Raw genomic sequence first — 16,647 nt, forward strand, 5'->3', positions numbered from 1 at the left:
AAATATACACAAAAATAAAAATAACATGATGAATTTGCATGTATCCATCAGCAGCTTTAGCTTTTTGCTCTTCTTGGTCTATTTCCTCCCTAATTCACCCTGCTACCACCACCACCCATGCACACACACTTTTCTTCCTAGAATATTTTAAAACTAAATCTCAATACATAATTATTTCACCTGTAAAAATTTAAATACAAGAATATTTAAAGCACTTTTCTTACACTGTTTTAAAACCTAGAAGTACCACAGAGGGGCTGGGGATGTAGCTCAGTGGTACAGCACTTGCCAGGCATGTACACCTGGGTTCAATTCCCAACATCATCCAAAAAAAAAAAAAAAAAAAACCCACAAGCTTAATAAAAAGGTACCACAAAGTTTAATAAAACTTTAATAAAGTTATAAGAAATTAGCAACATTTTCAATTTTCAACAACTAGCCTATTAAAAAAAAATAAAGTTGACATGCTTGTAGTGTAATATCAATCATAACAGCCATTGCAACTTTTATATCCAATTGTAATTTGGGCCAACAATTTTTAAAGCACTAAGAGTAATACCTTCTGAATTATATAGCTTACTTCTTAGTTCTGTAAAAGGGAAGGACATAGCAGATTATATTAATCGATCAATAAATAGATCTTCTTCTGATATAAAATGAACTCCACTGCTCTACATAAGCCTCAGAAGTGACAGGGGAATTACATGAATAGAATTCCAGGACTCTTCAGAAGGACATACGTTCAGATCAGACAAACCTAAATACTTATATAGTTTACATAAAATCATATCATAAAAGTCTAAACACAGTAAAAATTTATCACTAATCTCAATAAAATGATACCATAGGTGGAAGGAAATGGGTGATTTGCCATTACCAAACAACTTTAAAACAAAATTACTGGCTTACCTGATTTTCAGAAAATGGGAATTTGGGTTCAATGGAACAAATCTGATCATAATATCTAAAAAAACAGAGCAAAGTTAATAATTAGCAGAACTAAAAATGACACACAGACATAAATACAAGTGATTTAAAAGTATACAAAAATTATTCATGCTTATGCTGGGCATGGTGGAGCTCACCTGTCATTCCAGCAACTTGGGAGACTGAGGCAGGAGGATCACAAGCTCCAGGCTAGCCTCAGCAACTTAGTGAGACCCTGTTTCTAAATTTAAAAAAGGGTTGGGGATATAGCTCAGTGGTAAAACACCCCTGAGTTCAACAACCAGTACCACCAAAAAAAAAAAAAAAAGAAAAGAAACAAAAAAGATTCATGCTGACTTTAGTAGCCTACAAATTCAAACCAATCAGCTATTTTAAGGCTAGTGAACAGTTTCTCAGTGTGTAAGCCAGAAGCTAAAATATACGTAATGAAAAAACCGTGAGGAAAAAACCAATACCCAGCTGGGCACAGTGGGGCACACCTGTAATCCCAGTGGCTCAGGAGGCTGAGGCAGGAGGATCAAGAGTTCAAAGCCAGCCTCAGCAACAGTGAAGCTCTAAGCAACTCGGTGAGACCCTGTCTCTAAATAAAATATAAAACAGGACTGGGGATGTTGCTCAGTGCCCCTGAGTTCAATCCCTGGTACCAAAATAAATAAATAAATAAAACTAAAAATAATTTTTTTTTAAATCTGATACCCATCAAAAGACAATATTTATCAATTACTACTGGCTTGAAATAAACTAACATCTGCCCAAGAAACTATGTATTTCTTAAAATACTTTTTTATTAAGATACTTATGTTTATAACCAGTGGACAAATTACTGTCTCTGGCAAAGTGATTAAAAATAGGTTTACCAACTTTCAAAACGTTTTAGGTATGTCCATTTCTTTAGGTATATCCACCACTACTACACAACTGATCAAAGCTCACACAGCTCATCTCTTCCAGGCAGACTAATTCAGAAGTTTCCTAGACAATCTCCCTGTCTCCTTTCTCATTTTTTCCAATCTATTCTTCATACAGCAACCAAAATAATGATTAAACATAAAGCAGTCTCTATCCTTGACAGAGTGAGCTTTTAACCAACAAGTCTGAAGAAAAAGAGAATTAAGGCCAAGCTTTCTAACTGGCCTCTAAACTTTCCTCCATCCTTGATTCTCCATCTTCCCGTGCCTTCATGGGGACTGTCTTTCCAATGGCTAATTCTGGGGGCAAATTTTCAGAAGGAAAGTAAGTAGGAGAGGCAAGCAGCATGTCTAAGACAAAGCTTTTGGTTTACATGAGATAGATTGCATGGCCATGAGATAGATTAAAAACAGAAAAAACTGGGCAATTAAGTAAATGCATTAAAGATAAGAGGAGCCAGGTTTCAACCTGTCAAAAATTTATAAATGTGTGAAGAAGAAGGCTAAAATAAATTCTGTGGTTTTGAACTGAATTGGAGATATCAAAGAGAACTTTTTTTTTTTGTACTAGGAATTTAACCCAGGGTCACTTAACTATTGAGCCACATTCCTGGCCCTTTTTATTTTTAGACAGAGTCTAAGTTGCTGAGGTCCTTGCTAAGTAGCTGAGGCTGGCTTCCAACTTGCAATCCTCCTGCCTCAGCCTCCTAAGTCACTAGGATTGCAGGCATGCACCACCATGCCCAGCTGTGAACTTATGTTTTAATATCACTGAGAGATAAAAGAATATGTATGTATGTATTTAGGAAATGTACATAGCAATAATCTAGTGTCCAAATAAATAATGTCCCAAGTTAAAAGGAGCCACTGCTCATTAGAGAAATGACTGATTCCAGAGCAGAGACTGAGAAAATTGAAGACTCAAGACTAAACTTGCTATAAATTAGAAAATGATGAATTACTCACAAAACAATGGGAACTTATTTTAAAAAACAAACAAAAGACAAAATTTTAAGGGGCTCCCAATAGTCAAGCTTAGAAGAGTTTAAATAAAATAAGTAACAGTAACAAATCATAATCCATTGAAAAAATAAGAAAACTATTCTGAAGTAAATAAATAGATGAATAGAGAATAGAATTCTACCCTACTGTATAATTTCAACTAATAAATCTAGAAAAAATGATGGAGTTAGAAAAAAAATCACCAGTTGGCACCTTTCAGAGCAATATCTGATTCTGGTACGACTCATCAATAGATAAAAAAAATAATGAAAGTTTCATGAGAAACAGGGTAAATATAGTCTCAAAGTATCTCTCTACCAAATACTTATTAATGAGTACAATATAATCATTAACTGTAAGAACTTGGCAAACACCATCCTAGCAAAGTGATAAAAAAACTAATACCATCAAGAGGACACATCAACATCACATATCATAGGGAAATATGAGACAATACCCTTTTGAGGGACATTCTACAAAGCAACTAGCCTATACTCTTCAAAAATATCAAGGTTGTGAAAGACAACTGAGGAACTATTCCAGACTGAAGGAGACTAAACACCCTAGATTAGATTCTATCCCTATAAAAAACATTATTAGGAAAATAAGCAAAATGTGAATTAATTTTGTGAATTAAATGGTAATACTGAACCAGTGCCAATTTCCTGATTTTGGAAATTGTTAAGAGTTATGTTATGTAGTATAGTATCCTTGTACTTAGAAAATAAAACTTCAAAGTGCTAAATACTGAAACCTTTAAATGGAACCCCTTATACTTAAAATGCATTCAAAGTTTTTGACAAGGTCTTGAAATATCTGTCCATTATCTTTATCATATCTTATCTCAGGATATTCACTACGAATTCAAGTGACTAAATTATATGCTCCCCTGGTTCAAGGCCTTCACACTATTTTTCCCGTGTACCTGAAAACTTTTCCTCTCACTGTTTCCTACATTTTTTGTCTAGATTAACATGCCTTCAAAAGAAGACTTTATGCATTCATTCTACATATGTAACAGTTCTAGGACATAGGAATTCAACAATAAACATTTAAAAATCTGTGCCTCTGTGAAAGTTTTAAAGGGAAAGACAAGATAAATATGCTAAATATATAAACATGAAATATAGAGGTATGAGGGTGTTATGGTTTAGATATTAGGTATCCCTCAAAAGCGCGTGTATGAGAAATGCAAGAAAGTTTAGAGGTGAATGACTGAGTTATCAGTTTTAAATAATTAATGCATTAATCACCAGATGGTGATTAACTAGGTAGTTAATTGTAGATAGGCCGGGTAGGTCCCTGAGGAGTGCCTTTAGAGTATTTAGTCCTTGTTGAGCAGAGCTCTATCTCTGCTTCCTGGTGCCATGTCCTGTCTTGAAATGTTTTCCTCCACCACACCTATCTGCTCTGATGTTCTCCCTCATCTAGGGCCCAGAGCAACAGAGTCAGCTGACTGTGGACTGAGACCTCTGAAACCATGAGTCCCAAATAAACTTTTCCTCCTCTGAAATTCTTCTTGTCAGGTCTTTTACTCCCAGCAACAAAAAAACTGTCTAAAGTAGTGGTATAAAGTGTATGGGGTAAGGTGAGAAAACTAAGAAAGTGGTCATTTGACTACATAACTTTAAAAAAATAAGTAAACATGAATAAAGGCCTAAAGAAAGTGATGGAGTGAGTCAAGAAAATAAGAGAGAAGTCTAAAGAAAAGCAAATACCAAGACCCCGGGACAAGAGTGTGCCTGAGAATGTACCTACTATGATAAGAAGGTCAAGAGGGTCATAGAGTAAGCATGGAAGAAAATGGTAGTAGAACTCAAGGATGTACAACTGTAAAACTTTTAGCTTTTGCTATATGCAGGAAGAGGATGAACCATTAGAGGGTTTGGACAAAAGAATAGCATGATCAAGTTTATTTTCATAAAGTCACCATAGCTGTTATGTAGAACACTGAATGCTGGTACACAAGGGCAGTAGAGAAGTTGGACACAAAGCTACTGCAGCAATCCAGTCAAGAGACAATGTTAACATAGACCAGTGAAGTACATGGTGGTGGCAAAAGTAATAAAAGTCAGTCAATCTAATCCCTTTTTAAAATTAGTTTCCCCAGACTGGGAATATGGCTCAGTGGTACAGCTCTTGTCTAACAAGAAGCAAGCCCTGGGTTCGATTTCCAGTTCCACAAAAACAAAACCAAAAATTAATAAATTAGTTCCCCCTCCACTTATACTCTCTTAATCCCCTGAACATTTCCTTCATACAATTTCTCACAGTTTATACTATTTGTGAGATTATGTTTATGTGGGATTATGATTATATCTTTTCTCTTGAAGAATTCTAAATTCCATGAGAGTAGATGCTGGGTCTGTTTGTTCAGTTTTATTGCTGGTCCCAAGCAAATGGATTAACAAAATGCAAAGTCCCTGAAAAATAAACCTAAGATTCTCTGTTTTGAGAATGAACAAGAACTACCAGAGTACAAACCCATAAAAAAGGAACAGCAGGTGCTAATGGACTGAGTCAAGAGAGTGCCTAACAATGTGCCTGGAATAGCAAGAAGACCAACACGGCTACAGAGTAAGGACTGGCAAACTTGTTCTGAAAAAGGATATTTTAGGTTTTACCAGAGAAAAAGCAAGATCAATTTTTTTTTATTTTAAATAGCATATAAGTACCTTAAACAATAAGAGAGAAACTCCTTGTCTGCCCTTTACCTTTTTGACCTATGTCAGGCTACCTCAGATGCTAAGTGCTGTTCAACTGCCATCAGCTGGAGACATTAACTGAAGGAAAAGTCCCAGTCTGTTGGAAAAGAGCCATGGAGGAAAGGAAGGAATGGCCAACATTATCAATTTTATTCTCTGCTCCAATGGCACCCGAATTTCAACATACTCTTCTCTGCTCTAGGAAAGACAAACATTTCAACTTGGGTACCTGACACAACTGGCTGGAGCAAGGTAATTTTCTGAGTTGTCAATTCCCAGATTAAGATTCCACTATTTAGTGCCAAGCCACTGCCAAATAGAGTATTCAATGTGTGGGTGGCACTGGAGCAATGCTTGGTAGCAGTCAAGTGTGGCAACTGGCCAAAGAGGCAAGCACTGGAAGCAAAGGACAGAATGAAGCACAAGGAAACACCCCAGATAGGTCTCCAAGGCTCACAGTGCTAGCCCACTGCAGTGGTACCCAACAAAAGCTGCCCAGCTGGACAGGCCTCATTTTGCTGACCACTACTATAAAGAAAGCAGGGAAGGAAATAGCAGGAAATAAAGTTACTTACCCTGCAGAGAAAAAGAGGAAAAGAAGAAGAAGTAGAAGAAATAGTATAAGGAAATAAAAAGGGAGGACAGTCATTGGAAATCAACAATGTCTGGCCAGTATGGAGCAAACCCCAACAAAACAAAAGACATCAAATAAGCCTTTACAAAAAAAAGCAGTGGTTGCTATCTGCCATTATCACAGGCAAAACACTGCTCCTAAAGAATCAAATACAATAAGCTACTCCTTTGATATAATTCCTCTCTCATGGTTCAGCCTAGATCTCAGTATCAGCGTTCCCTAGAAAGGGAACCCATAGAAATAGAATCTACCACACCCTTTTCTGTGTCATTTTAATGGGCTTTCCCATGCCAGTTACTCTACAAAGTAGACCTAGGCAAGAAGATGGAAAACCAGTATGCTAAGCCAGAGAGCTGACCCAAAAAAAAGTATACGTAACTATTAAAAATGTTATATAAACTATATAATATAAATATATATATATATACACCTTATATGTAAAATATATATAAATGTATAATGGTACATTTTGGGAAATAATGCTAAGAATTTTACAGAGTTTATTTTAGAAATAATTAAATTTTAATCACTTATTTAAATTTAAAATCCTAAACAAAAGGTATGGTGCCACACTGGGCAGAACTCAGCCTTCAAGTCTGATAACCCTGAGTTTGAATTCCATTTCTTAGAGGTACAACCATGAGCAAGTTATTCGACCTGCCTTCCTAAGGTAAGGATAATTAATACCTCCCTTATGTGTGAGGAACAAATGAAATAATACATACAAAATACTTGAAATAGTGCCCAGGTAAACAGTATATATGAGATAAGTGCAGCTATAAATTATTATTTTATAACTATGTAAAAGTAGTTTTATATGCTCTCCACTATTCTATAAAACTCAGTCACTTCAAAGCAAATACATAACAGCTTAATTTACAAATCTCATAGGGAGGGCTGGAGAGGGGCTTAATGATAGAGCACACGTTCAGCATGGGCCAGAGCCTTGGGCTCAATCCCAGAAACAACGCGACCACTCACACGCACCCACACACCCCCCAAAAGCCTCATGGGGGTGCTGGGGCTGTAGCTCAGAAGCACAGTGCTTGCCTCCCACATGTGAGGCACTGGGTTTGATCCTCAGCACCACATAAAAACAAACAAAATAAAGGCATGCTGTTCATCTGCACCTACAAAAAATTTTTTTTATTAAACTCATGGGGTGAAAAGCTAGGAAATAAATACATTTCTTGGAAAGTAACAGATGTGAGGTAAAATTCCCATCAGAAGTTCTAGTTTAAAAAAAAAAGTTTTAGGAGAAATGTATAGGATCAAGAACCACCAATCCACATTAGGCCAAGTAATGCTGTGATACAAATTCCTATAACTCAATACAGCTCCTATCTGTATTTAGGGCTATGTACTCCTGAGCAGCAACTAGAGGGAAAAATGAGAGAGAGAATCTGGGCTGGAGTTATGAACTAGAGTTTAGTGAGCCTTCCAGAACCTTATTTCCATACTTCATTCTTCACCCCATATGAAAAATCATTAATGAAGCACTGCTGCAGCAGAGTATGAGTAGTAAACTAATCGTCAGGGAGTCAGGATCTTAGCCAAGTTCCACCATAAAGTCAGTTACATGGGTTTAAACCTTCTGTGTAAATCAAGGACGACTCTTTTTAAGGTTATACAGAATGATAAGATAGTCCTGATAAGCTACTTTATTTACTAACTTCCAGAAAAACATCAAACACACCCATCAGACTTTAAATCTTAAAACTTTCTTTAAATTTTCATGTTTATTCATCTATGTAGAATAAAATTACTGGACCAAATTAAGGTGTAGCAATCACAGACATTCCTTGAGATAGGGAGATGAAGTACAATACATCTTTATATCCTCTACACTATCTCCTGCAATGTGGTTCGCATAGGACTCTCCATTAAGATTTCATAAAGAAATTATAGCAATGTCATCAGTACAGGATATCTCAATATCTTCACCCCAAACCAAGAACCAGAATGTGAGCAAGAGTTTTAAAGGAAAATAAAACAATATTTTATTTTCTGATCTATAAAATATTAGAAAATTATTTCAGAAATTACAAAACTAGTTCTATTAACTTCATTTTACAAATGAAAAAAAAAGATGAGAGATGAATTAGAAATTTCAGTCATATAAGTAAATCTTTGTTAAAGAAAACAAAAATTATCAACTATTTAAAAATAAATATCAATATATCAAAATCAGTAGAATATAACCAATACAAACTGAGAAAAAACAGAGTTCTAAAATAAACGTATTGCAGTTTTTGGTGGAACTGTAGACTGGTACAACCACTTTGGAAAGCAGTATGGAAATTCCTTGGAAAATCTGGAATGGACCAACCATTTGACCCAGCTATCCCACTCCTCAGTTTATACCCAAAGGACTTAAAATCAGCATACTACAGTGACACAGCCACATCAATGTTTATAGCAGCTCAATTCACAAAAGCTAAACTGTGAAACCAACCCAGATGCCTTTCAACAGATGAATGAATAAAGAAAATGTGATACACATACACAATGGAATATTACTCAGCCTTAAAGAAGAATGAAATTATGGCATTTGCAGGTAAATGGATGGAACTGGAGAAGATCATGCCAAGTGAAATAAGCCAATACCAAAAAACCAATGCCAAATGTTTTCTCTGATAAGCGGAATAGTGGGAAGTGGTAGGAAAGAATGAAGGAACTTTGGAACAGAGAGGAGTGAGGGGAAGAGTGGGGATGGGAAGGATGCTAGATTGTGATGGACATTATTACCCTATATACATGTATGAAAAAAAAATTTTAAATAAGTAAATAAAAATATTAGCAAATCAAAAAATGTTTTGAGATGCTTGGGGGAAAAAAATAAAATAAAATGTATTGCAGGGCATGGTGACGCATGCCTATAATCTCAACAATCCCAGAGGTTGATGCATGAGGATTTCAAATTCAAGACCAGCCTCAGCAATTTAGCTTGGCTTTAAGCATCTTAAATAAAAAGAGATGGGGATGTGGCTCAGTGGTTAAGTGCCCATGGGTTCAATCTCAGACATCGATAAATAAATAAATAAAATGTATTAGAAAAACAAAAAGTGGACAACTAAACATTCAATACAAAAAGACAGAAAAAGAAAATACATAAGCAAAAAAAAAAAAAAAAAAAAAAAAAAATATATATATATATATATATATATAGACTTGGTTTTAACAAAGAAAAAAATGACCCCAAATCTACTGGTGAAGGTAGGGACATGAATCGCACATGAAGGCACAACAGTAATAAAAGAAATTGTTAGTACAAATAATGAGGAAGAGACTAAAATATTTTGCAAGCACTTCTACATAACAAAAGATACCATAAATACAAAGTTGAGTAGTAAATATGAGAACTAAAAAAAAGAAATAGAAGATTTTAAGACATACATATTGGAAAAAAGACAAATATCCAGGAAATGTAAGTAAGTCCTACAAATCAGTTTAACAAAAAAGCAAACAACCTGATAGAAAATGGACAAAAGTCATAGAGAAACAGTGACTAGTAAACATAAAATGTTTAATCTCAGCAAAATAAGGGCAATGCACACTAAAACAAGGTACCATCCCAAAAGCATCAGTTTAGCAAAAAGTATGATTTGAATTTTTCATCAGTGAGTATCAGGAAGGATATGGAAGAATAAAAACCATATATCAGCTACTGGGAATATAAATTGATACAACCATTGTAGAGAGCTTAAAATTCAGATACCCAACTCTTCCTATTAAACAAAGAGATCTGTTAAAAAAAAAAAAAAAAAAAAAAAAAAAAAAAAAAAAAAAAAAACCTTCTCTTGTTCCCTCCTGAAACCTCACCAACAAAATAAGATTTAAAAATTTAAAAGGGTTCAGGTATAGATCAGATGTAAAAGAACTGTTTAGCCTGTGTGGCCCTAGGTTCAATCTCCAGCACCAAAAAATAAAGTAAATGACAAAGAAAAAGAGAATGGGAAAGAGCACAGCAGCATACAAGAGGTTTCGACAAAAGTTCAGAAAGGTGAAAAGTGAATGAAAGAAGCAAAAAACTAAAATAAAATCTAACTGCATAAGCAAGGGAATCAGCAAGCCAAATCATACCAGAGAAGACAGAAAAGATCTGAATTAAGAAACATGAGATAACTCTCTAAAGATAAGAGTTCAATCTGAGGCTGAAAAGATAAAGATGTGATTGAAAATGCTTGAAAGAAACCTTCAGGCCACCATCATCAACTCTGAGGGTAGGCTCACACTCAGAAAAATGTTAGGAATATCAAGTATTACATAGTGGCAACTGTAAGGATAAAGAAGCTGGGGTTGGAGTGCTAACTGTCTACACCATTACCAATCCTCCCCTTCTTCCTAACAAAGCCTGATCTTTTAGCTAACGATAAAGCTACCCATAATAAAAACTCGTTTTTGTAGCATATCTTCTGAGATGTGAATACAGCAACATATGAGTAGGATGTTGTGGGGCAGGTTCCAGGTTCTCCTTCCCTCCATCCTACTGTCTGGAACTTGAATATGCTTGTAATCTTGGACCACGAGAATCAGAACCATACTCTAGGTTTCAACAGAGCAGAAAGCTGGAAGGAGTCTGAATTCCAGTGAACTCCACAGAACTATCACCTCTGAACTACCACAACTTACCTACCTGCCAACTTTTTAGACAAACTTAACTCACTGATAATTTGGGATCCCCAAATAAAGTTGAACCTAAATCTTATACAGGTGCCATTCTAAACACAAATAAAACGAATAGTGGAGCTCCCCAACCTCCATTCACTATAATTAAATTTCAGAAAGCTGACAACAGACTTTTTCATGTAAGGAAACAGGAAGCTTTCTTTCTGAAGAAACTGATCACCACAAAAGAAATGGCATAATGCGGATATGTGGAGCTTCCAAAATAAAAGCAAAGCAAAAAACAGCAGGTTCCCATGTGATCATCATAAAGTTCAACATTTTCAAGACTCTTCTAACCAATTTTTAGTAAAAATCATTTTATAAAGGATGAAGTACCACATGTGATTTTTTAAGTAATCATTCTCATTAATATTGCCCACATAAATGTTCATCTTAAAACATTTAATCCAGCATCTACAAGTCAGTATATCATTGGAGCTGCATATGGAACTGTGTGCCAGGGCTTATTAAGCTAGCTTCTACTCTTTAGCAATTAGTTTAAAACCTATTTTTCAAAGTTCATTAGTTTAAAAGTTCATTAAGCTAAAAACTATAAAAGTCCAATTTACACAATTATCAAAAATAATCAGGGGCTGGAGTTGTGGCTCAGTGGTAGAGTGCTTGCCTAGCACATGTGAGGCAGTGGGTTCAATTTTCAGCACCACATAAAAATAAACAAGTAAAGGTTTAAAAAAAAAAAGCAGTTTAAAAAATAATCATAAAATGAGACATTCTGCCTGATTTCAATAAGTATATCACAACTGTTTGACTAAAAACTACCTCTAATTTTACAGTGTATACACCCAAGGAATTTTTGTACACACCTCCATTAAAAACTTTAGTAGCCTGAGTACGTTTATTAGCTTACACTAACCCCACAAAAAAAAAGTGCAAAAAAATAATAATAACCTAATAGTTGCACTAGGAGAGGATCATACAAAGGTGACTAAAGCAACAGTTTCAAGGAAACTATCTCTGCAACAGCTCCACTACCTAAAAACAGTTCCTACATACAGGTCTGGTTGAAAAACAAAGGAACTGGGCAAGGTGGTGCACTTGTGTAATCCCAGCAGTTTGGGAGGCTGAGGCAAGAGGATCGCAAGTCCAAAGACAGCCTCAGCAACTTGGCAGGCCCTAGGCAACTTAGCGAGACCCTGTCTCAAAAAATAAAAAGGGGGCTGGGGATGTGGCTCAGTGGTAGAGCACTTGCCTAGCATGTGTGAGGCACTGGGTTCGATTCTCAGCACCGTATATAAATAAATAAAGGCTCATCCACAACTAAAAATAAAAAATAAAAATAAATCACTGAATTATTTTTAAAAAATAAATAAATAAAATTTTTAAAAAATAAAAAGGGCTGGGGATGTGGCTCAGTGGTTAAGTGCCACTGGATTTAATACCTGGTACCAAAAAAATAAAAATGAACAAATGTTTTAAAGTTCCCAGCAGTATCCTATCTGAAGCATTATCAATATCCTCCCTTATCAGTCTTAAAACCATTTGCCAAATACCCCTGAAGCTCCTTCACTACTGGAACCAAACCTAATCAGATTTTTAATCATAGATTCATTATACCACAATATGCTTTATTAGTAATACTAATTGAAAATCCTCACTGAATGCTACTTATCTCTACATAAAAACAGCCTTGAAGATTTTTTAAAATAGGTTAATTCTAAAAAATGGCCAAGTATCCCTAGGTTACTTAGAAACTGTTTACATTGCTGTAAGCAGTTGTGCACCCCTGTAATCCCAACAACCAGAAAGGATGAGGTAGGAAGATGGTGAGTTACGGACCATCCTCACCAACTTAGGGAGGCCCTAAGCAACTTAACAAGACCCCATCTCAAAATAAAATATGAAAAAAAGGGCTGGAGATGTGGCTGAGTGGTAAAGCACCCCTGGGTTCAATTTCCAGTACCAAAAAAAAAAATGTTTATGCCAAGTATCAGACTAATGATCCTTTGAGTTCAACAGTCTTGGCAGCAAGTAGTCATAATCTGAGCAATATATTCAATATATTTCTCCTTTAGGGAACCAACCATCTCTCCAAACTTCTTGCTTTGATCCATGAGGGATGGAGATGTTAAACCAGCTGGGAGACCCAAACAAAGGTCATTAAATTAGCCTATTTCCCACCATCAAAAAGGGTACACACCAAACAAATTAGAGACCTCCAAGACTTTCAACAGAGCTAAGGATAAAGTTTACTGAGTGTTATGGATCATTACAATTACCTTAAGAGCTGCGAGTGGCCATCTCTATAAAGACATGAACAAACCTCACCTAAGAAGACAGCATCCTGGAGACAGATGATCTCCAGTGATGTCTAAACGTAATGAATACCTTTAGATATTTCAATTATCAGAGTATTTTCTTAGCTTAGGCTGGTTAAAACTGATTTCTGCTATCCTACTACTTGCACCCTAATACACTTCTACTTTCCTATGAAATGAGAATATATTACACCAACGAAAGGTGGTCATAAAGTGCCACAAAAATTTTGTCATGGTTAACGTAAACTGCAAAAAAAAAAAAAAAAAAAAAAAAAAAAACCCTCATTAAATACGGAATGAGGTCAATATGCATTTGCTAAAATAACAAACTTATTCCATTACTGTGCATACCTGTTTGTAAACAGATTTTAAAACGTACTTTGAACGTTCCATTGTGTCACTCGTTTTACTTCAAATAACTGTAGCTCCTAACCTCTAGAATTATTTATCTGTCGTTTAATAATTTTGAATTTAAGATTACCTATGTCAAGGGAACCACGTAATGAGTAATAAAACGACACTTGGTCCAAGTGTCCCGATTCCTCCACTTCCCTCAAGCAACTACTATTATGAAAGCTAAATGTGAACAAAAAGTCATGAGACAGTGACAAGAACACCGGGGGAGAAGGAAGTCTTCAGTCTGAGACCTCAAAAAAGTGAAAACTAGTTGAGTTAAGGCAACAAGAGAAGTCAGTACGTGGCAGATTGTTCCTCCCAGGTATCCAGCCCCGCCAACCAAAGGGCTGGGGCGGACGGGCAGGTTTACCGCTGGGCTGCCCGGCCGGTGCTGCTCACCAGGAAAGAATGCAGACCACACCTACGCTCCTGCCCAAGCCGGGGCGGGGCGGCTCGGCCTGGGCCACCGACTCAGAGTAAGGAAGGAAGGGAGGCAGCTAGGCTCGGAACCTGACTTACCACCGCACCCGCACCCGCCCCCGCGCCCGCGCCCGCGCCCGCGCCCACCTCAGGAGCGTTTCCAGCGCGCCCTCGTGCTTGTCCAGCGGGCGGCCGAGGGCAGCTCGGCGCAGCTTGCTGAGCTCCTCCGCGGCGCGGCAGTACTGGGCCTGCTCCTCCCCGCCGCTCGGATACGTCTGCTGGATGAACTTCACCAGCGGCTTGGCCAGGTCCACCTCCGAGGTCTTTTTCAGCTGCACCGAGATGAACGTCGCCATAATGAGCACCCCGGCCGCCGTTCGGGCCAAAAAGACGGCGGGACAGTGACTAGGGCCGAGGCGCGCCGGGCACCGGGCGACGGACAAGCGGACCGACGGGCTGACGGACGTTCGGTCGGCCGGCGCTTCGGATCTGTCCACTTCCGGGAGCTCCGGCGCAGGCGCACTCGGAGGGGCGCGCGCGCGCCGCACGCGGTCACGTGAAGGTGTCGCCGCGGCGTTGCTCACCTGGTCCCGTCGGCGCGGTGAGATCCTGGCTTTCTTGATTTGCGGAATTCTCCCCTTTCTCTTTACCCCGGGGTGGACTGGACACTTTCACGTAAGAATAACTACTGCTCCACTGGAACGGCTCCCCGGTGAAGTACTCCTGTCAGTTACCTGCCCAAGACCTTGCAGCCTCCGGGTTATTTTGACCAATGATAGTTCATTCAGCTATTGTTGACGGTCTGCTGTGTACATGGTCCGGGTGTACAGTGAACCTGGGTAGATAAGTTATCTGCCTTTTTGCAGTTTACAGTCAGGTAAGGACTCTGAGGGTAAGGTGAAAAAGAATCATGAAGATAAAAATGGGGTGGGAGCGGTTGGGAGAGCTTGGAATTTAGGATATGACGTCCCGTAGAAGAACCAGATTTAAACAAGATAATTTAAAAGGCTTTCTCTAAAAAGGTGAACTTAAAAAGACACTTGCAAAAAATAAATAAATAAATAAAATCAAAAATAAAAATAAAAGACTTGCAGAGTTTCCCACCCTAACTTGAAGTTTGAAAGAATTCCACTGCTTTTCTTCTGCACACCCTCCCCCACTGTAATAGTGTAGCCCAGTGGTTCTCAGACAAGTGATTTTGCACTCCAGGGGACATTTAGAAATATCTGGAGATATTTTTAGTTGTCACTACTTGAACAAGGAGGGGATACAACTAGCAAGTAGAGGCCAAAGATGCTACTAAACATCCTAAGATGCACAGGATGTCCCCACAACAAAACTTCTCTGACCTAAAATATCAATTCCAAGGATGAGAGTTTCTTGAAAAGCATATTGCTCAGAACAGTCTCCAATTTTTGAGAAATATACTACTGGTGTTACAGTCTGATCCATTTGGAAACAGTAAATTGTTCCAAAGAATGAATGAAGGCTTACTTTGAGAAGTAAGAAGAAAGCATTGTTGCAGAGATATTACTGCCTAAGAATAAGGGTGAGAAATTAACAATGAGAGAGAGAAATTAGGAATGGGGTAGACCAATGAGGATTGACCTTGAGAACTTCTCCATTAAAGTCAAGTCTCTGTAATTTTCTTTGTTGGCCAATCCTCATTAAAGGGAAAGTAAAAGAATAAGACAGCAAAGAATGTGAATGACCCCATACTCATACCTCTACTGATCCTATGGGAAGAAGCTACATCCTAGGAACTCTGTCCAGAGGTTCCAAGTTGTGACCAGCAACTCTGTGATTAGAGAAACACCAGTGAGGAGCAAGTTTGGGATTTAATGTAAGTTGCTGTGTATGGTAGATGTTACAGTCCTACCTCCCATGTACCTTCACCCATTCACTCTTCCCTGATCTTCACCTTGTTATCCTTAACTCTCTTTGTTTTGTGTCTTAAGGCTGAAGATATAAGGATGTGGCTCCGACCTTAGATCATTAGTGTAATCCCATCCTCAAGCCCAAGTAGTTAAAAAAAAAATGACACAATATTGACTATTGAACTATAAAAAGAGGTTTGCCAGAGGTATCAGATGACACCTTTTTACTGTTTTGAGAGAATTTTTGAAAGTCATCTCTCTTTCCCTAGTTGTGGATGAAGAAACATCTCTGTATGTCAGGGTTCTTGTACACAATAGAAATGAACTGTGGATAGTCTTAAGCAGGAAAAAGGTTTTAGTAAAGCCCATCAGGGAGTTCAGAGAATCAAGCCTTACAACCACACAGCTGAATATACCATATTACAGACTGCTTCAGAGAAAACATCTCTGCTGCTCCATGGAGCATAAACACCACAGTGCCTGAGGATGCTGGGCCCTGAGGGCTTCCATCTGAACCTCCGCGGTTGCTGCTTCTGGAGATAGTACTTCCATCCTGGCTAGGAGGGTTTCTGCATGGCTTTTGCATCTTCTGTCACTAGAATCCACGGAGCTGCAATAGAGTCTTAAGAAACAGAATTTCTGAATTCCGTGTTGAAGGAAGTAAGGACTCCATCTGATGAGATGGAGAATTGCATAAAGGGAAGGTTTTCAAAGACTTCAGACTTGCAGCCATGAAGAGTACATGTATCAAAAAAAAAAAAAAAATACGTGCACGTATCCACTCTACACTGGGAGTTGTGGTCAGCCATCTTG

General features: G+C 37.8%; 1 protein-coding gene and 1 long non-coding RNA gene across 3 annotated transcripts in view; one reads left to right on the plus strand and one right to left on the minus strand.

Annotated features, from left to right (window-relative positions):
* Positions 1–14,462, minus strand: part of Pdcd6ip (programmed cell death 6 interacting protein) — a 71,349-nt gene extending 56,887 nt beyond the window's left edge. Inside the window, exons 1-2 of one of the 2 annotated variants that reach the window (XM_047530859.1) lie at positions 14,105–14,462; positions 910–964 (exon numbers count right to left, since the gene is read on the minus strand). In XM_047530859.1, coding sequence (XP_047386815.1) covers positions 910–964; positions 14,105–14,313 — 264 coding nt within the window. In that variant the 5' untranslated portion in view covers positions 14,314–14,462. The remainder of the gene's footprint in view (positions 1–909; positions 965–14,104) is intronic. The other variant, XM_047530860.1, reaches the window with a different exon arrangement.
* Positions 13,913–16,647, plus strand: LOC124968430 (uncharacterized). Its single transcript, XR_007105718.1, has 2 exons — positions 13,913–14,834; positions 15,631–16,647. It is a non-coding gene; the product is annotated as an uncharacterized LOC124968430 (long non-coding RNA).

This window comes from Sciurus carolinensis, chromosome 17, assembly GCF_902686445.1.
Source record: "Sciurus carolinensis chromosome 17, mSciCar1.2, whole genome shotgun sequence".
Taxonomy (NCBI): Eukaryota; Metazoa; Chordata; class Mammalia; order Rodentia; family Sciuridae; genus Sciurus; species Sciurus carolinensis.